Source organism: Ursus americanus, chromosome 3, assembly GCF_024610735.1.
Source record: "Ursus americanus isolate L20-20 chromosome 3, mUrsAme1.1.p, whole genome shotgun sequence".
NCBI lineage: Eukaryota > Metazoa > Chordata > Mammalia > Carnivora > Ursidae > Ursus > Ursus americanus.
The window spans coordinates 40052411-40074083 of NC_142129.1; the positions used below are offsets into that span (position 1 = coordinate 40052411).

The following is a 21673-nucleotide window of genomic DNA, read 5'->3' on the forward strand; positions in this document are numbered from 1 at the left end:
TTTAAGGGTAATATTCCATTTTAAGTCTGCACCCTAGTTTGTTTATCCATTCATCTGTCAATGGACATTTGGTGTTGCTTCTACCTTTTGGCTACTGTGGATCATGCTGCTATGAACATGGGTGTACAAATAACTCTTTGAGACCCTGCTTGAAATCCTTTTGGGTAGTGTATAGTAAGAAGTCAAATTGCTGGATCATATGGTAATTCTATTTTTAACTTTTCAAGGAGCTGCCATGCTGGTTTCCACAGCAGCTGCACCATTTTTCATTCCCACCAACAGTGCACAAGCGTTCCAATTTCTCCACATCCTTGCCAACACTTGTTTTTTTGTTTGTTTGTTTTGGTTTGGTTTTGGTTTGTTGTTGTTGTTGTTTTTATAGTAATGATCCTAGTGGGTGTGAGGTGGTATTTCATTGTGGTTCTGCTGGACTTCTTGACCAGCGCGCCCACTGTAAGACCCAGCCCCAGGAAATGGCCTGCCGTGCTGGCATCTTGGCCAGGCCTCTTAAGGAAGAGTCTGAACACAGCTGGAAAGGGGACACTTCTTAGAACTCATAATTGCTTCCCAATATGGTCATTTGTTGAGCTGAATTGTTCGTTAACTCTAAGGCACACTACGTATGTCATGCACAGTGAAGGTGTAGACCTGGGGGGGAGGGGAGTGATCAAATTAAGATGATTTGCTGAGTATGCGATTTTGGGCGCGTTGGTACGTGTTGGTACGTGGTTGGTACGTGTTGCCGGTTCTCCACTGCAGAGAAAAGGAGACATCTGGCCAGAGGTTATCCAGCTAGACAGCTCTTCCCCTTGTACACGTAGCATGCCAGTGGAACGACGTGGCTCCAGTACAGAATAGTAGGGATAAAGTGAAACAGACCCTCCCAACAGCCAGACTAGAGCCCCGTGGGGAGGTCTGAGAAGGAAAAGAGAAACTACACTTGTGAAACATAAGCCTTCCTCACAAAACAGCTCAGTCGTGCCAGACTGTCTCATGTGCGCAGCACAGACCATCGGAGCTCAAAGTCTTGAAACACCAGCTCCTTCAGACCCGTGGGCACCAACGAAGCCCATGGAGAGACCGACCTAACGGTAGCTCCACACAGACTCATGTGTCCCAAAGATAAGGACGCTCCCTGGCTTTTCCAGGAACTCCCTAATTTACAAAAGCCCATCAGATCCTGCCAAGACCTTCTTATGACTAACTTCAGCCCCTAAAACCTTGTTAAGTACCCCTCCCTCCCTCCCAATCCTCCCTTTTGAGAGGCTCCTAAGCTCCCCAGGGTATGTATTCTCCCTTGCTGCAGAATTAGTAAGCCTAATTTTGTTGACTCCAGTGGTCTTCACTGCAGGGCAATGCTGAAAGTCAGACCGTAGATGATGCCTACAGCCAGCTCTCTGTGATGCCACGATTCTGGAAAAGAGTAAAGCCACTCTTTCTGGCTACTTCTCACTTTCTCCCCACACTTATTTCCATCCTCTTTCTCCAAACTCCTGGATACCCCAGGCCTTATACTTTTATTTATGCAAGCTTCTTATAAAAACAAATAATTTAGCATCACGAGAAACTTATCAGGTTGACCTAAGAACAAAGCAATCAAAGTCACATTAAAGTTATATCATGATTTTTCCCTAAGACTCATTAAGGAGCCATGAGAAAATCAGTACAGCAACCTCTTGTGAAATCCGGTGTAATGTTTAACAAATTATCTGCCTTCGGATAACTTCCTCACCATTAATTTTCTTTCCCCTTACTGAAAGTTTCATTTAATTTCTTTTAGGTGACATGAAAAAGCAAAATACAATGTGCCAGTGGTCCTGTAGCCACCCCCTATCCCTTTGCTTCCCGTCTTCTGGCCAGGAGAGTGCTGACTCTGCTTTCCCAAGCCCAGAGGAAGTTGGAAGGGGCTCTCCTCTGCCCACTCCCACTCCCTTCCCTCAAGTTATTCTCCCTGCTCTCTAGAATTTGCTTAACTCAGTGAAGAGAGGACCAGACCCTTCCTAGTGGCCTGGAGCGAGGAGCCGAGACCACTTATTCATACGTGGCCCCTCCCATTTTATGCACAACGTGGCTTTGGGAGCAGTTTTGCACTCCTGACCTCCCTCTCTCCTAGCCAGAGTAGATGGATCTAGAAGAGGTAAAAGAGTCCCTTCACGAAGAGTTTCACCTGAGACAGAGAGAAACTTGGTCCTGCAACATATAAACTCAGGAACTATTGGTGGCCTTTCCAGGCTGGAAACAGGGGAAGATAATCCAAAGCCGAAGGGACGAGTGAGGGGGAGGCTCAGAGAAAAACAGTGAAGATACCCATTCGGATCCTTATGGAGTTCCGGGGTCCTGTGCTCCTGAGGCCCCATGGCTTTTCTGTTCTTGGCATCCATGAGCTTCTGCAGTATCCCTCCTTCGAAATTTAGGTTTTGCTCAAGTTGGCCCCCATGGGTTCCTATAACTTACAACCCAAAGAGCCTGAGGAAGGTGCCAGTTTCCTGGTGTAGGAGGGCCTCTCTCGCTGGGAGAAGTGAGCACATTAGCCCCCCCAGTAACTGTACCACCTCCCTTGGTGAGGTCCTTTGGCCCTTTGAGCTGAGTTAGCCACTCTTGGCTCTGTACTCCCCAATTCTCCTGACATGACTCTGTCATGGCCTTTAGCTCTTCACTCTGTGGCCGCTCCCAAGCTGGACTAAGACATGTCATTCAAGGACAAGGGCTGGGTCACCCCCTTACAGACCCCTCCTTCCTCATTATCATTGCCATGTTGCCTGGGGTCCAAAATTGTACACTCTGCCGGTTTATGTGAAAAAGATGCAGCTTCCTTGTTTTCTACTAATGGTGCAGACTTCCTTTCATCCCGTGACTAACGCACGTAAAGGTTACCCTTTATTTTTTTTTAATGTTTACATCTATTTTTTAATACAGTTGACACACAATGTTACATTAGTTTCAGGTGTACCACGTAGTGATTTGATAAGTTGATATATTACTATGCTCACCACAGTGCAGCCCCCACCTGTCTCCATATATGGCTAGTACCGCATCATTGATTATGTTCCCTACGCTGTGCCTTTTATCCCTGTGGCTTAGCCATTCCCAAACTGGAAGCCTGTGTCTCCCACTCCCCAGCACCCATCTTATCCACCCCCTCTCCGGCAACTACCAGTTTGCTCTCTGTATTTATAGGTCTAATTTTGCTTTTGTTAATTCATTTTTTTGTTTTTTATATTTCACTTATGAGTGAAATCATATGGTATTTGTCTTACTCAGTCTGATGTATTTCACTTAGCATAATACCCTCTAGGTTCATCCATGTTGTCACAAATGGCACAATCTCATCTTTTTTATGGCTGTGTAGTATTCCATTATATATAAAATGTAATATAAAATCTCTCTCTCTCTCTCTCTATATATATATAGAGAGAGAGAGAGAGAGAGATCTGTTCTTCTATTAATGGTCACTTAAAATGCTTCTATATCTTGGCCATTATAAGTAATGCTACAATAAACATGTAAACAATGCTGTATATATCTTCTTGAATTAATGTTTTCATTTTCTTTGGGTAAATACTGAGTAGTGGAATTACTGGATCATATGGTATTTCCACTTTTAATTCTTTTGCGGAACCTCCACACTCTTTTCCACAGTGGCTGCGCCAATTTACATTCCCACCAACAGTACAGTAGGGTTCCTTTTTCTCCACATCCTCACCAACACTTGTTATTTCTTTGTCCTTTTGATTTTAGCCATTCTGACAGGTGTGACAGCATCTAGAGTCAGTCAGTGAGGAGAACCAACCACACACACCTGAATGAACTCCAGAGCATCTTAAATTACAGATGTTCTAGGCGACAGAGCACAGGTAGGCTTCTGAGGAAGGGAGATCTTGCCTCTACTTTAACCCTTTGTTTTTAATAGTTAATAACTGTATCAGTTCCCTATTGGCACGTAACAAACAACATACAAACTTAGTAGCTTATAACCACACAATCTATTATCTTACAAGTTCTGGAGGTCAGAAACACAAACTGGGTCTTACAGACTCAACTCAAGGTGTTGGCAAAGCTGCATTCCTTCTGGATTCTCTAAGGAAGAATCCATTTCCTTGGTTTCCCAGCTTTTAGAGGCTGCCTGCATTTCTTGGCTCATGGCCCCTTCTTTGTATTCCAACCTCTCCTTCCGTTGTCCTATCTCCTGCTCCCAGTTTGACCTTTTTGATCTTTTTGCCCCCCCCCCTTTTGAATGAGAGAGTGTGTGAGTGGAGACGGGGTTAGGGGCAGAGAAAAGGGAGAGAAAGAATCTTAAGCAAGCTCCCAGGGCTTGATCTCAGGACCCTGAGATCATCACCTGAGCCAAAATCAAGATTCAGATGCTTAACTGACTGAGGCACCCAGGTGCCCCTCTTTTGCCTCTCATTTAAGACCCCTCATGATTGTGTTGGGCCCACCTAGATAGTTGAGGGTGATTTCCCTCATTCAAGATCTCTAATCAGATCTGCCAAAACTTTTTTACAGATTCCAGGATTAAGACATGAATATCTTTGGAGGGCCATTATCCAGGCTACCACATTGACAAATGAATTTCATAACCAATTCTAAATTCATGTGAGCATTCTATCCTCTGAAAGCATTCCCTTAGGGCAGGAGAAAGGGAGACAGGCCACACTGGTGGGCGTCCACCTGTTCGTTCTCTGGTAGGCGAAGTTAGGGTGCTCAGCAGATTTTGCAAAAGGCAAAAAAGGGAATACACATTGAAATAAAAGAGCTCGCTCAAATATGGGAAGTAAACATACAAAGGAACTTTGGTTTTATTGCCATAAACTGGAAAGAAGAAATGAAGGCCAGTGTATGGTGTCTGGCTTGGGGAAAGGAGACCAGACCTTGAGCTGAGGTTCCGCACACATTGCTTCATGACAACAGCCCCTGTCTCAGAGGACAGGGCGTGTCTGCGCTGGTGCCCTTGCTCAGTAGGAAAGGTTGACATCACAGTGCTCATATGGAAATAGGTTTGCTCAAACTTTGTACAATTTCTCAACCCAACTGGCTAAATTTAAAGTGGAAAACTCCAGTTCATGGAAATTTCACATCTGTGGAAAACAGAATAAGAAGTTGAGAAAAGTAAGACTTTCCAGACCAGAGGTTCTTGACCTCAGATCCAGGAACCCCTATGGGTTTCAGGGGTCCATAGTATTTTAAGTTCAGGTATAAAATTGAGTGTGTTTTCCTGGTTTTCCAGAAAGAGGATCCATAGTGTTCATCTGATTGTCAAAGGGGTCTGTGATTCTATAAAATATAAGATATTTCTATAAGGTGATCAATTAAGAAAAGATAAAAAGTGCTTGTGTCATTAATTTCCTGATAGAAGAAGTGGTTTCGTGTTATCTATGAACTGTGCTCACAGTGAACATGGGTACCGATCTATATGTAAGCCCTGGAGTCCATCCTCAGCACCCGCTCAAAGAACAAAGTAATACAAAGAAAGCTGGCTTTCTGCTCTGGGGAAATTGTGGGGTTTTGAGGTTCCCAGGGAGGGGCTGTGCTCTGATCATGTGGATGAATAATGACAAAAAGCAAAAGCGATTTAACCATAGTTGAATAAATTTATTTGCCAGAGGGGCATGGCAAGGCAACCGTGAGTCCAAACAATGCGAACTCAATGACGGCAGAAGTCTTGTAAGTTTCCCACACTCTCATGCCTACAACAATGTCTGACTGTAAGGTGATCAATAGCAGGTGATCAATACATATGCACAGAATGCATCAATCAACAGAGAGTTTATAAAAACCTACAAAGACCATGGGTCCAATTAAATTAGGCTGGCTTTTTAATGTATTCTACCACTAATAAGAAATGTGTTCGATTTTATTCAAAAGCCACATGTCGGCACTGAATAGAAAATTTAATATTTTATTTATAATTGTTTTCATGCTGAAAGTCTGAAAGCTGTTCCCTGAAACATTTTGATTTTCATCAATGCAGTATGTTCTTATTTTTATATTAAAAACTCACATATGTGAGAAAATGGGGAGGCAAGGGCTCTAACTCATTCTTTCCACTCGGAATCATATAGTTTAGGACTTTTGACTCCGTGGAAATAGAAGATCTAAGTTTCAGAGCTAACAGTGACAGGATGAAAGGTTTCTGATGTTGTTGATTGAAAATGAACTATTTCCCTGCACGGTGGAACTCAAGTGCATTATTCATGCTGTCCTGTGTGAATTGGATCGTCTTTGCCAGAGCTGGTATGAGCCGAGCATGGATCACTTCCACATGGGTATCTTATGTCAGACCCACCAAATAGCAGCCTTCTAAACCCACAGGTCTGTGTTGAAGTCTGATCACTTTTTCATATTGAAGAATATAAGGAAAGTTTCTGAATCAGAAATTAAGTAGATTTCTTATATCGTGGCTTGCGGCCAAGAGGTGTTTGGACAGGACAGATGTCTCAGCAGAGTTTTTGAAGCAAGGTGCTGGCTGGGTGCTTTACCTGGACTGGTCAGTTTGTAGGGATATGACTTCAAATGAGCCTGATTACAAAGAATACCTGGTTAGATGGTCTTGTTCTCTTTTGGCTTGAATTATGGGCAAGTAGAGTTGTTGATACCACAGAACAGTGAGGACATGGTAGCTTTGGAGGAACTAAATCACTCCTGAAACATATTCCAGCAGAGCAGTGAATTCCAGGGGGAGTGGATGGTCTAATGAATGGCATTCAAGAGTCTAGTCCCAGGAGAATGAGGGATGAGGGTCTGAAGGTCACTCTTGGTTGGTCAAAGCAAACCGGGCAAATGTACTTGGCATAATGGCAAATAGCCATATCTGAGATGTTGGCTGATTTGGCAGCTGACCACCATCATGAGCATTTACAACTTTTCTGGGGAAGGGTGGGGGAGGAGGTGTTGGAATGGTTCAAAATTGTGGTTCTACCTAGAGTGATTTCAAGCCTGGGACTCAGGTATCTCAGATGGCCTTGGGTGCAAAACCAACTAGACTTTAGCCTTGCAGACCAGTGAGAATGGAACAACTCGCAAGACCAAGACAAAGTTGAGGTGGCCCCACCACTACTGGTGAGGCTGCCTCTGATCAAGGCAGATATTGGGGCCAGAGTCTAGGATCTGATGGGTAAAGACAGCCTGAGCTTATTTCGGGCAGACACCAAGAACCCAGGAGAGGTACAGCCCAGGAGGCGAGGCATAACTGAAATGCAGATAACATAATACATACAGTCATGTGAGCAAAGGGGATGTGGTTTGAGAGGTCAGGCCACACGCAGTGAGACTCCAGCAACTATCTGCAAGGCGGGGGAATGAGGCCTTCTAACTCCATAAGGAGGGGCAAGAGCTCGACTGGTGTCAGGAGCCTAGTGGAAATTCAGGTCAGCTTGGCACCTGGAGAGCTTAGTGGGAACAGAAGCAATGTCAGGCCCAGACACTGAGCCAGGGGGCAGCACAGAGAACCGGTGACTCTAGGGCTCACCCCAAAACACAAAGCCTTGACATATACTAGTCCCTAATTTCAGACCTCCCCAGCAGCAGCTAGCTACCTTCCTGCTCTGGGATAAATTAGATGAGGATCTGGGAGGACTGCCCTTTCAAGGAGAAGCCAGGGAAAGCAAATTTGACATGTTTGGAGGGAACACACATCCCTGTCAACCTGGAGCAACTCACCTGGTTCTGTGTGTCCCTCAAGGTCTCAGAAAGATCCAAACTGTCTAACGGAAGGGACAAGGAGGCTGAAACAAACCGCACCTGCACCTGAACCTTTACCCAGTGGCAGTGTCCTTGTCTGGGACTCGCGGCCTAAACACATGGAGTAAAAGAGAGGAGAAATTGTTTTAGCAAAATGTACTGCATCAATGATTTCTTTTAATGTTGAATTTAAAAATCATGTAGTTATACTAGAATAAATTTATTTTATCCTGATTATATTATGACATTTGGGTCCTATTTAACAATTTTATGTAGATATAGGTATATATATTTAAATATTTTAAATATTTATTTAATATATATTTAAATATATATTTAAACTTTTACATCCTCTGTAAAACATTTACTAAAATAAAATAGAATAAAATAGGGGAAACTGGGTGGCACAGTCAGTTAAGTGTCCGACTCTTAGTTTCGGCTCAGGTCATGATCCCAGGGTCGTGAGATGGAGCCCCACATTGGGCTCTGTGCTCAGCATGGTGTCTGCTTAAGACTCTCTCCCCCTCTGCCCCTGTGTGTTGTCTCTCACTCTCTCAAATAAATAAATAAATCTTTTAAATAAATAGATAATAAAATAAAATAAAATAAAATAAAATAAAATAAAATAAAATAAAATAAAATAAAATAAAATAAAATAAAATAAAAGTAATGGCCCCTGAAAGCAGAATAGAAGAAACAAGTCTTTGAAAGGATGTGGAAGGAAGAAGCAGAACAGATTCTGGATTCAAAATCAGTATTGGCATTTCCATTCTGGGCTTTGACTCCAGAAAAGTCATCTTGACCTCTCTGGGCCTCAGTTTCAGGAATGTTCTGTGCGTGTTACCTGCTCCTAACCTGATTCAGGAGAAACAGCCTCCCTTGAGTTCTGGGGAGAATGGAATCAGGGCAAAGTTCCTCCTTGTTTGCTGGCTCTGAGATTTGTATCAACCTCCTGGTGTTTGGGGGCCGGAATGTATTATCTCAACCCAGTTCAAAGGTAGCAAATGTTAACAAAGGATTCTACGACCTAAGTCCTTGCTCTAGTTGCAACATATTAACAAGCCCCAGGCAGATAACCTCTCTTCCTTCACCTCACTCTCCTCTCCTTACCTTCATTGCAATAAAAACCGATATACCTAAACAAGGAACAAAAGTATTCTCAGGACACTTAAAAGGTGTGAGCCAAAAAAGGTGACCTTTGCTCTCAATTTGAATATATTTGCCCTTGCAAGTCTCACATGGTCCTTTCATCTTCTGAGTCTGGGTTACTGTCCCTTTGAGACATGCAGCAACCACCTCTAATTACTAGAAAAGTCCAGTGCTTTTGCATTGGTTTGATCTCAAATGAAGGACCTTAAGAGTTCTGAAAAGCACAGCCCCAAAGAAATGGGGCGGATATGCCCAAACCCTTAACACCTGGGTGATGCAGACTGGCCAACCATACCTAATCTCCAACCTCACACACTGTTCTGATTATCTATTGTTACATAACAAATGACCCCAAATGTAGGGGCTTAAAACAACTATTTTATTCTCTCTTTTCCTGGCAGGATTCCACTGGTAGATTTTTCTGCTTCAAGTAATATCAACTGGGGGGGGGGGGGTTGGTGGAGCTTTGTTGGCATTGAGCTGGCAGCTGGGCTAGTCTGGAGGGTCCAAGATGACTTTGCTCTTATTTGAAGGTCAAAGGTGGTCTCACTCCCATGTCTGGTGCCTTTGGAGTGACACTGGAAGGCTGAGTCAGAAGGAGACTTCTCCCTCTCCACGTGGTCTCAGGGTCTGCACATGGTCTCTGTAGCAGAACAATCAGATTTCTTACATAGAAGCTCAGAGCTCCCAGAAACCAAAGCAGAGGCTTCCAGTCCTCTGAAAGTCTGGCTCTAGCCCAGAAACATTCCTTCCAGACTGCATTGGTCAGCAGTCATGAGCCACCCAGATTCAGGAGGAGGGCAAATGGACCCCATCTCTCAATAGCAGGAGTGTCGAAGAATTTGGGACCATCTTCAATCCAACAGACAGATGCACACATGGACATACACACATACACTAAAACTCTCCAAAAAAAAAAAAAAAAAGTAGATGAGAGAGTGACTTTTAAAAGCATTATTTAGGATGTGGGAGGAGGAGAAAACTGCGGGTCAATTCAGACTGACCTCGAGGTGTCAGTCCGTGTGGCAGGGTACCCGGGCCCACTGCCTCACCTCACTTTGCTCCTCTGTGATCTGCATTTAAGTCGGCCATCCTGCTCCCACCCCAGATCATGGCAAGAAGTAATTTGTAAAGGCGGTTCGAGCATCTCCAAGAGGCAAGAGGTCCTGCTACAGCAGGTGAGGAGACAAAGGCCCCTCTGTCTTCCTTCCCTGGAAGGTAAGTGTGGTCCGCTGAACCCTTCCTCATGGCTCCTCAGAGCAGCTCATTCTAGCACTTAGCAAGCCAACACCCTTCCCTCCTGTGCTTCCCTTCCCTGCTCCCCTTCGCTGCCTCAGGCCCAGGAAATCAGCGTTACCACTTTATTACAAAAACTGTGAAAAACCAGGAGGAAATTGCATGACTCTAGATTTTACCCCCTGACAGCATGACTCTCTCACTTCTTGTTTTCTCTCTACCCAGTCTTAGGACTGCCGCTCAAATTCTACTTGGAGGCTCAGCCCTTCCCTGATCAGACTCGGAAGCATTTGCACTACAGTTTAGTTCTGAACCCCAAATATACTGCCTGTCTCTAATATTTCTTCCTTTCACATAATGCTCCTGAGAACATTTTTTAAAAAAAAATATCCTCATTGGCTCCATTGTTCTGCTATAATAGCTGACATAGTTTCTCTTTTTGCTCACTCCTTTTTCCCCCCATGAACATTGGTTGAGTACCTGCCATGAGTCAGGTGCATGTTCTGTGGAGACAGTGCTAAGTAACCTCCCCTCTAGGAACCACCAGCTGGTGGGGGAGTCAGATGCCTACCCTGGTGGCCATGCCACAGAAGCGAGGGCTAGGGGAGGCTTGTCCATACTGTCCTGGGAGCACTGAGGGTGGAGAGAACACTTGTGCTTGGCAAGGGACAGGGAAGGCATCTGAGAAGAGGTGGCCTTGAAGAAAAAGGAGTTGTTGTCCTGGAAGATAAAGAGAGAACATTCCAGGCAGAGTGAAAGCTCATGCAAAGGCACCGGGGCTTAAACAGCTGGGAATGTCTGGGGCCATCACTGGTAATTTGGTGTCACCAGAACATAGACCACATAGCAAAGTGTCTAGAAACTTGGCTGGGGAGATAACAGTCTCCAGATGACGAGCAGCTCTAACAACCTTCTGAGGAATTCAGCCTTCCATTTGGTGGCCCTGGGGAGTTTTGAGCCGTTGAAAGCAACAGGATAACATGATCTATTGTGTTTTGACTAAGATGAGTACTTTTCTTTAACTCTACTTTTATATTTAATTGAGCTATTATCTTTCTTTTTTTCTGAAGGCCCATATTATTTTAACATAAGGTTATTCAGGGGTATATTTATTCTGCTTATTTATTTCCCCAAATCTGTGTTGATCCCCACCCCCTTCCTCCCACCACCCTCCCAGTGGAAACACTGGCAGGAGTTTGGAGACCACGCTTGATGCTCCGCTCTGTGCCAGGCACTGGTGAACAATCCCCCCTCGCTCTTTCACTGACTCCTGATGCGATGACGTAGCGAGTCAGCGAGAGACCGTCAGTCTTGATGCAGGAGCTCCAAAGAAGCCTGTAAGACACAGGCTGGTCTGAATTTGCTGTGCACATCTGGGGCCCACGCCACGAAATAGTCAGTGTCCCCTCAGGCTGAGGCAAGTTGGAGGATTGCCATTTGTTTAGCCACTCAGTCTCCCAGAACATTTGACCATGAGCCCTCTGGTCGACCACGTAATCTAAGGGCCTTCTGCCAGTGCGGCGTCCTGCACATGAAGCTTGAAGCTGCTTTTAGCATTTTATTTACATTTATTATTTACATTTCATTTGCACCTTACTGCATTTTCCTTAGGGTCCCTTTAAGAAAGTATTTCCAGAAGAGATTTAATCCATGAATTTGGTTTTGTTTTTTTTCATGTAGTGGTGAACTTCCTAGTACAGCAGGAGCCTGTCTTACTCGTGATGGTCCCTCGACCATAGGTTGGCCCATCTCGTCTCAGCCTCAGCTGTGATTTTCATAAGGATTTTTGCCAGCTTATTTTTCCATGAGCTCTCTAGGACAAGAGTTGGAGGGGGAAGGGCCTTTGGGGAGCATCAGTCTGCCCAGCATTCCAAGAAAACCCCACTGAGAAGAATAGGACAGGCCAGAATGCCTGCTCATTTTATCTTCCAAACACTCACACAACCTAACCAAACATATTCAATTCAGAAAGAAAAATGTTTATATGCATTTATGTGTAATATACACCGTGGGCAAGGGCCTCCAGTGCAATTTCTCCTTCTTTTTAGAACGCTGGTTTTTAGCTGAGCCCGTTTCCACCAGAATAAAGGTCACCTGCTCCAGCTTCCCTTGCAGTTAGGAGTGCTCATATGACTCTATATCCCAGCATCCCTTGTAGCCAGGTGTGGCTTTTGCTTACGTGAGATGGAAGCAAAAGTGTTGGGGGAGGTTTGGGAAGAAACGCCTTTATAAGGGAAGGTGTGAGTTCCACTAGCCTTCTGCTTTCTTCTACTCTTAGCCTGGAATGTAGACACAATAGCTGGAGCACTAGCAACCATTTTAGACTTTTGCTGACCTTGAGGATGAAAATCAGTTCTAGGATAGTGAGACAGAAAATGAGGAGCTTAGGTCCCTGAAGACATCATGGGACTGCCAGACTCCCCCTGAACTGCCTAACCTCTGTCTTCTTTTATCTAAAAATGAATGAAAGAATGAATGGATGAGCTTCAAGCTTATGTTGATAATGTTTATTTGATGTTGTTCCCTGTGCATTCAAACTTAACTCTACACTTCGGAGATGTATGTCAAAGTGATTGAAGACTATACCCCCCCCCCAATCTATAGCACATGAGAGTCCAAAGCTCTCCACCAAGATACCTGTGAAATCCTGAGCTTGTATTCTCTTGGTCCTTCTGCCTCTGCACCTCCTTTTCTGCTTGTGCCTTCTTAGCTCTGCCTTGCTCTGATCCAAACAGGAAAGTTGTTCCCATTGATTTCCATGAAAATCCATTCAGGATCTGGGCAAAGTATCATTTCACACATGACACAGCAAACAACTTCCAAATCTACATCAGACCTTTCTATTAGCTCAGTCTTTTGCCACCCCACTTCCCAGCACTTCTCTCTTGGTTTTCCAGCCAGAAAGATCCTAGTGTCTCATCTGTCCTGCTTCTCCCTTCACTCTCATTTCTCTGCTCCTACCCAAATTCTTCTGCCTTGCTTATGAAAAGCAGTTCACTCACCACAGCTCTTTCTACCAAACTTTTATTGGGTTCCCAGCAGACAAAAGAAGTGATACGTAAGAGAATGCACCCTCCTTAGTAGGCTGTGGTTTTAAATGGCATACCCCGGCCAGGTACATATCTCTCAAAATCTCAACACCTGGAAGTGTGTGAATGAGTGGGTGGGGTTTGTGGGGAGTGTTGGGGCACACATCCTGTTGTGTGTCTAGATTGCTTTGCACCACTGCGGGGCCACCCATCGCTAGAGGATCATTGGCTTATTTCCTGGTGCACGGCTCTTCCTGGTGGTAGCTGCCAGCATACCTCTGGGAGAGGCGTTCCTGGTCTCCACACTCTCGCCCACTGCCCACTGTATGTTTACTACTCACATGACATCACAAGTGTCCCCCACCCCCTTCCGGCCCACCGACCAGGGATAGGACCTGTGGCTGGGCACTCCTCTGAGGCTTTCTGAGCTCTGACTTTGCATCTACTTACATGCATTACTAAAACGGAAATCCCTTTCAATGTCCTCAGAAAATGTACAAAGCAAAGCACATTAAAATTCCAATATTACTTGAGAAGGATAATGTTAATTGATTGTTAGCTTTAAATTTATCTAACATTTACTGTTGGGTTTTTTCACTCTCATTGTCTCTTTAATATTCGGAATTTTTCTATAATATTGGCATCATATGACCCATTTCCAGTGACATCAACTAATCCCAGAGAGGTGGATCTGTTGCCCAAAGGCACACAGCTAGGAAGTGGTGAAGCCACGATGAAAAGGTAGGTCCCCCCTCCTAAATTCATAACTCTTTTAATTAGCAGATGTGCAGCCTTGTTGTGGATAAATTTACTATTTTGCTGGCACAGAACAGAAAGAGGATTGGCTAAAGCTAGAATAAATCAGCTCTGACCGGGGAGGAGAGGATCAGCAAAGCGTCTGGGGTTGGTGGGTCTGAACCGAGCACCACCACAGAGAATCCTGGGAAGCCAGAAGCAAAGAGAGGGACCCTTGGTGTCAGGAAGAGGAGAAAGTCAAAGGGAAGATATGCTTTTGTGACAGCACCGGCTTTTACAGTATCTCCTGCCATCTAGGTCTTTTTTTTTTTTTTTTTTTCCTGATTTAAGGGACTTGCTGTGAATGAGATGGTTGAGGCCAATGCAGGTCAAAAAATAATCAGGAAGCATATTCAGACAGAACAAACCAGAACCACAGGTGTAGCACTTGGGAATTATAAAGCCTCAGCCTTCTGCTACAGGGACTGTGGTTTGAAACTCCCCAAGTAAAATTATAGAATGCTGCAAGGAAGAAATCTCATTCCCCAAAGCAGATGTGGAGAAAATCCAGATTGGAGCATCTGACAACAGTAGTCCTCTAGAGACTTCGTCCAGGGTCCAGCTAGTTATTGTAAACCACGGGCAGATCCAGGGCCCCTCAGCGAGTTGCGCAGAGATCCTAGGTCTTGTGCGCTCAATACTGAACGGACAAAGGCAGCCCTGCTGAGGGAAATGAGAGCTGCCAGTCTGAGGGATGCCTCGAGGAGCCCCCATCTGGTGACAGGGTTTTGGGGGAGTGCAGGCACATGTGCTTACTTCAGCATTAGTTAGCAAAAATTGCTTCCTGATTTCTGCGTTCCTCTTTTGACCCTGCCCAGTAAGAACTTGATCTTCAAGCATGAAAAGCACTCTGGAAAACCTATCACGTGTCCCTATATAACTATGACACACCTGCATAGCTGAGGAATGTCCCCCCTGGAAATAGTAAGGGACTTGGTCGGTGCTGCACAGTTAAGCCAGGAATTCCCAGTTTGGCCAGCCCGGAAGCCTGAGCACCCCAGGTTGCCTCAGGGCTTACTGTTCTTTTGGAGGGGGGGAGGTAGGGTTGTAGGCAGAACTGCCTGTGTCACATACACATTGACCAAGCCTTAAAACTTGCATTCAGTGTTACACTGAGAAACTCCTCTCACCCTGAGAGGCCTGCTTACAGCTATAAATCTAGACCAAAAGAACCTCAGGAGGCCCAGAGCCTGTGCCAAGTGCTCTTCCGGAACCTGCCTGAAGATTCCTTCCCAACCCATGGGTTAGCAAACGAGACTGTGCATTCCTGGAGTGCTGCCCGGCACACAGAAGGCATTCAATGGAAGCTGCCTCCTCCAATCCAGGCCATTTCCCCACACCTTGGCCTGCAACTAGCGCGGGTGTCTTATCGTTCTCTCCAAGGCTGGCCTGGGGAGCAGATTTCATCACGCTCCTGCTGGAGTAATAACCAAAGCTTTGATTTACTAAGCACTCTCTTCTTGCCAAGTATATGGCTTTATAGTTCAATTACATCATCTTTTTTAGTCTGTCCAGCAACCCTGGAGGACAAATATTATTGTTATCCCAATATAAATGAGGAAACTGAAGCATTTAAAGGTTATATGACTGCTATAATATATTACTCAGAAGTAAGCAGTAGGTGTGATATTTGAACATGGGTCTTTTTTGTCTTTGCAGTATGGGCTCTTACTCATTCCTAGAGAGCTCTCCAGGAAGTCTCTGGAACTTCTCTAGGCCCTGCCCCATGTGGTGGTCCTGGTGACCTCCTGAGCTTTCCTTGGTCACAGGGTCAGGGAGCTTGAGGACCAGCCTCCAAGGAAGTCATAGGCCATGGTGACCAAGGTTATCCATGGCATCTGTTGGTCCAACCTGTCCCGGGACATAAGCAGGGAAACACTCTGTCACGTGATGTCTCTACTGCAGATTCAGAGAGTTGACAAATTGGCATTTATTAAACTAATGCCTACAAAGAAATCTTCAAAAAACGTGGTATTTCCTGCATCCTGGAAAGAATACAACTCTAAAATTCTGCCTGCTATTTTAAATGCTATTCCTTAAGTAAAAGCAGGAGGAGGAGGAGGAGAGCTCTCTACCAAGTCTGATAGCTTTCATAATATTTCATGAATTTTATAATAAGCTTTCCTCAGAGCCTAAACAAGGAGAGTAAAAACTGCAGGATCTTCCAGGCTTATCTAGATTGTGGTACTTTGGCCCAATCCCCTTATCTTGTCTGAGAATGGCATATGACTCTGCTGTATCCTGTTTCAGAACAAAGCACTTAGATGATATGTCTTTTCTCTATGATCTGGTTCAGTTTCCCCCTCCCCACCAGAAAAACAGTATTTGGTTCTCATCTTCAAAACAGAAAATCAGTCTCTTAAAAGTGAACAAATCATCTACAGGTGGAGATATAAACATGTTTTGAAATTCTGGAGACAAGAGAGGCATCCTACACAGCCAAGTAAATATGAAGAGGTTAATTCCAGCACATCCCTTTCTCATTAGATTTAAAATCCAGCCTAGCTGACTGCCCATTACTGTCTGTATTGCTTGTTTCCTGCACACCAGCCTGAAGGCCGTGAGAAGACTTGACCCTCGGAGGAATAATCCAACTTCTCCAGAGGAAAATAACTATTTGACCAGAATATCCTTTAGCAACAGAATAAGGAGCTCGATCTCACTATTCAAAATTATTTAGAGGAAAACTAGATAACTTCTGAATAGAGCAAATTATAATTTCTATAATGCGTAGAAGCTGCTGGTCACATTACTAAAGGGTGCGTGTTTGTGGGTTTTTTTTTTTCTTCAGTTTTAGTTTGGTTTCATTTTGCAAGAGTGAAAGGGGAAGGGCCTCCTAACTACCGCACGGGACGATTCCAGCAAGCGTCGAGGCTCCCCGTGCTTCTGACTGACTTCAGCTGGCGAGCACAGAAGGGCACGTTGCCGCGGCTGCCACCTGGGCTTGTCTTTTTGCTGCAGGTTTTAACTCAGAAAACCTGCCCACCAGGCACTGCTCGCAGCTCTTTCCAGGCACAGGCCTCTGGCTCTCTCTCGGGGTTCTGCAGGAGGAACGAGTGGGTCTGTGTTTATTTATCTAGTCCCTTCACACTCATGAAAAGTGTGTATATGTGAAAGTGTGGGGAGTGTGTGTGTGGGTCAGAGAGAGAACGGAAGAGAAGGGGAGCTACACCCAGAGCGTCTGTGGCCCCGGCTTCAACGCCCTTCAGTGGGCAGCCTCTGTAGCCAGGCTGGCCTCTCCTGGTGCACGGGTCTGAGATGAATTCCCTCTGGAATATCCTTCTGGCGACAACTCTCTTCTTACTCCTGCCCCTTCACACGTTGGCCTCTCCAGCCTCCGACGACCAGCCCATCGCCAGATACTCCAATGGCCATACCTGTCTAGGTAGGTAAGCGTTTTGTATATTTCTCAGGTGGACATAACAGTGGGGCCAAATGCTTTGCTTGGGTAATAAATCCCCTATTTAATGACATCAATAGCTATGAATTCCAAGTCGGGTGCCCGTAACCTCACCAACATAGAAAACCTTTGAGCCTGAGCGTTCGTTCACACAACTGCACATAAGTACTCTATACAGTTGCTAGTTTGAATTAGTTGTAGAAGCCTTCCACCTCAGTGGTAATTGGAATTCTTTTTTCTCTTGGATGGACAACCCTTACAAGAGCCTGAAACTCTTACCGCTTTCAGAAGGACAGTGGGCAGCATCGCACAGTAGAAATAAGACAGCCTTTGACCTCAGACAGCGTCATTCCTGCCATCTTCTCTTGCTCAGGGGGGTCCTGATTCCTCCACTCAGGCTCAGCGTTAGGGGACAGAGTTCCCTCCTTTTCACGGGCAGTGTGGAGGAATTTGTGGCCCTCCCCATTAGCCATGCGTGTTCATGTGGTTTCCTACGCAAATACTCCACGGCCCCAGGGAGTCTGCTGCTGGCTAGGCTGGATGATGGTTCAGCACGCATTTGCCCAGTTCACAACTTCCGGCTAACTCTGCCTGGAGTTGTTGATCTGTCCTCATGGTAAGAAGAAACGGGAGTGCCAGACGAGTCCAGCACGTGATCAGCATGGACTCGGCACTGACTGTGCTGAACCAGGGCTGCAGGCGGTCCCATCCGGGGTCTCGCTGTCGGGACTGGCTCCTTGGAGAAACAGAAATGTGTGCACAGGGGAGTTTGTTGAAGTATGCTCTTGGGGGAAAACACCGTGAAGAGCAGGGAGGAGGAAAATACAGGCTATGCTACAGACACACACACACACACCCTCTGTCAATCCCACAGAGAACCCTGGAGCTAAAATGGCTCTTCTGAGTGGCCTCAGGTGGGTCTAGACCCTAGAACTGCCACACTGAATAGTCACTGGCCATGAACTGACCCCAGTGGGGAGCTCCCTTGGGTGGAGGCAATGCCTGCAGAGGCACTTGGTGAGAGCCCTTGACACCATCAGTCCCGGCAACAGGGAGAGGGAGTATCTCCTAAAGGGAATCTGGGGGTGCTCTGGTTTACAGGGCCAAATGTGGGGCGTGTCTTAGGAAGCAGTGAGGGAAGCTCATTCACAGCTGGTGGTAAGAGGAAGAGCATCATGGAGGAGGCAGGAGAAGAGAAAGGATGCTGGCTGGGCTTCTGCTACTTTCTGATGAAAAGCAGGGAGATATGATTTCAAATCCATTGGCACAAGGCACTTTCCTCCATATCCACTCCCCACATGATCACTGAGTGGCCACCACATGCCAGGCCCTGTGCTCTGAGCTAGAGATACAAAAGTGAATAACAGTAATTTTTAAGATGCCTCTGTCCTCAGGAATTCACTGTCCAGTTAAAAAAAAATGAGAATCTGGACCATAAAGATGACAGTTCTTTAAGATGAAAGACAAACTGGGCGCTTAGTGCACACGGTAATACCCCACTTCCCAAGAACCCTGTTTACCGCAGTGTCCATGGGAGAGCTAGCAGAAAGCCAAGACACACGAGCAAAGGCAGACCATTTCCCAGCAGACAACTGCTGACTGCAAGAACCTCATCATATTCCTAAGGTCGCCAGAGGAAGGTGAAAGTATAAGCTGGGAGAAAAGGAAGAGGAGTGGGGTAAAGTTTTAGAATTTTAGAAGCGTTTCTACCCGCGTGTTGCCAAGCAAAGAAGGAAGCTTCAGGGGTCTCAAAGATTCCATTGCCATTACCTCCCTCTTGAAAGGCACTGGGCAACAACACTCTCCTTGAGAAAAGCTAGTCAGACAGTTGGATTTCTGCTCATCCAATTGAGCAGTAGGGAATCCTCTTTGTTCGGCGCCAGTGATCTTCCTCATCACCATTCCAAAATAAAGTTTTCCCTTGTTCATAAAAGTATACACTGTCCTTGATTTATAAAAGCGTAATAAAATATTTATAGTCACCTTCTCAACACATGGAAGTAGTCCTGCTTCCCAATTTTCCATGGAGTTCAGTTGAATTAATTGGGTTCCATCGATTTTGATGAAGATGCGCTTTTAGTGTTCGTATTTGTTTCTTACTCATGAAAATTTTTTTGCTACTGGTCTGCAGCCGTTCTTGCAGCTTCCCAGCCTTTCTCCATGCTGCCCTCCATCTTTTCTCTGAGTTACGTCTGGGCTAACTGGAGTGGTGCATGGGGAAGGGAAGGGTCCTTCAGCTGCAAAAATTACATTTGTAAGTTATTAATTAGGAGACTACTAACATTTATTGAGCACATATTGTGTAATTAACAGTCTTCCAGAACATTTATATGAACTATCTCATTGAATCATCAAAATGATCTTATGGGATATATATCATCATTATCACCACTTGGCAGGAGAAATAATTAAGACTTAGAGAAATAAGCAACTTGGCCAAGTTTACACAGCCAGTTAAAACTTGCCTTAGATTTCACTGTAAATGTGATTATGTTTGTTTTTTTAAGTGATTAGATTGGGGCAATATATTTCTTCCCCATATTTTTTTAAATTTTATTTTATAGCTTTGTTGAGATATAATTCACATTCTATAAAGTTTACCCTCTTTAGGTATAATGCTTATTTAGTATATTCATACATTGTGTATCGATCACCAATATTTAATCCAAACATTTTTATCATGCTAAAAAGAAACCCAATATTTATTAGCAGTCACTCCCCATCTCCTTCCTCTTCAGCCCCTAGAAATCACTAATCTCCCTTATGTCTCTATGAATACTTCCTGTAAATGGAATGATATGATACATGGCCTTTTGTTATAGGCTTCTTTGACTTAGCACAATGTTTTCAAGGTTCATCCATGCTGTAGCATGCACCAACTTCATTTCTTCTTATGAATGAATGATATATCATTGTCTGCATATGCCTCACCTTATCTAGTCATTGTTGATAGACATATGGGTTGTTTCCAGTTCTTAGTTATTCTGAATAATTCTGTTACAAATATCCATGTACAGGTTTTTGTGTGGACATGTGTTTTCTTTTCTCTTGGGTATATACCCAGGAGTAGAATTTCCAGGTCATATGCTAACTCCATGTTTAACATTTTGAGGACCTTTTCTAGAGCTGCTGTACTGTTATACATTTCTACCATCAGTGCCAGAGGGTATGATTTTCCCACAGCCTCACCAATACCTTGTTATTACCCATCTTTCTTATTATATTCATCCTAGTGGATATGGAGTGATAACTCCTTCTAGTTTTGATTTGCATTTCCCAAAATAATTGATGATGTTGAAATTCTTTCCACATGCTCATTGACCATTTGCATATCTTCCTTGACAAAATGTCTATTCAAGTCATTTGTCCTTTTATTTTTAAGATTTTATTTAAAGCACATAAGTGGGGGGGGGGGAGAGAAGGAGAGAGAGAGAGAGAGATTCTCCAGCAGACTTGATGCTGAACACGGAGCCAGAGCCTGATGCAGGGCTCAGTCCCAAGACCCTGAGATCATGACCTGAGCTGAAATCAAAAGTCAGACCCTTAACTAAATGAGCCATCCAGGCGCCCCTCATTCGTCCATTTTTAAATTGGGTTACTGTCTTTTTATTGTTTAATTGTAAAAGTTCTTTATATATCATCTAGATATATATATCCCTCATCAAATATACCATTTGTAAATATTTTCTCCCATTCTGTAGGGGTTTCTTCACTTTCTTGGTGGTATCCTTGGAAGTATAAAAGTTTTACATCTTGACGAAGTCCAGTTTATCAAATTTTTTCTTTTGTTGTACTTTTTATGTCATATCTAAATCCCCTATTTTAAAACATTTCTGTTTTAACCATTGTCTTCCTATTGTCATATGCCCATCCCCTTATCTTGTTTCCCAGACATTGGATTTTGGTAAGCCCAAGTACAACTCCCGGGGTTTTAAGTAACAGGAAATAACTGGAGCTGAGCTAGGGTAAGCAAAAAGAAAAAGGAAGACGTTTTCTTATGAGAATCTCAGGAATGAATTTTAGAACCAAAAGGCAGAAAAATAGGGCTGACTCTGTTTTTCTAAATAATAAGCCAGGATCCAAAAAGTGGCTGCCAGGGTCCCAGGGAGTTCTCCCTGGCCTTTCAGTACTGCCTCCCTCTCTGACCCTACAGACCAGCTGGTTTTATTGCCCTTTGGCCGATGATGGGCTCCCACAGTCCCGAGTTTGCCTGCAGTCGTTCAGCGCACCCAGAGATGGACTCTCCTTCTCTGGTGTTAATCCAAGAACCTGGGCCAAGTCATTAGACCGCTGAGTAAGGGGCAGGTGGCAGTGAGGAGAGCTTCCTGTACAGATGTGTTTGTCAGAGCCATGGGGTGAGAAGACAGCTCTCACGGAAGTGGGG

At 44.6% G+C, this 21673-nt stretch overlaps 1 protein-coding gene across 2 annotated transcripts in view; it reads left to right on the forward strand.

The window, feature by feature from the left end:
- AOAH (acyloxyacyl hydrolase) overlaps positions 1-21673 on the forward strand; it is a 250760-nt gene that overhangs the window by 53870 nt on the left and 175217 nt on the right. Inside the window, exon 1 of one of the 2 annotated variants that reach the window (XM_045792860.2) lies at positions 13670-17274. The exons of the other annotated variant lie outside the window; for it this stretch is intronic. Within the exon in view, the coding sequence (XP_045648816.1) occupies positions 17148-17274 (127 nt within the window). The 5' untranslated portion in view covers positions 13670-17147. Of the gene's footprint in view, positions 1-13669; positions 17275-21673 lie in introns of those variants that run through there. 2 annotated transcript variants of the gene reach the window in all.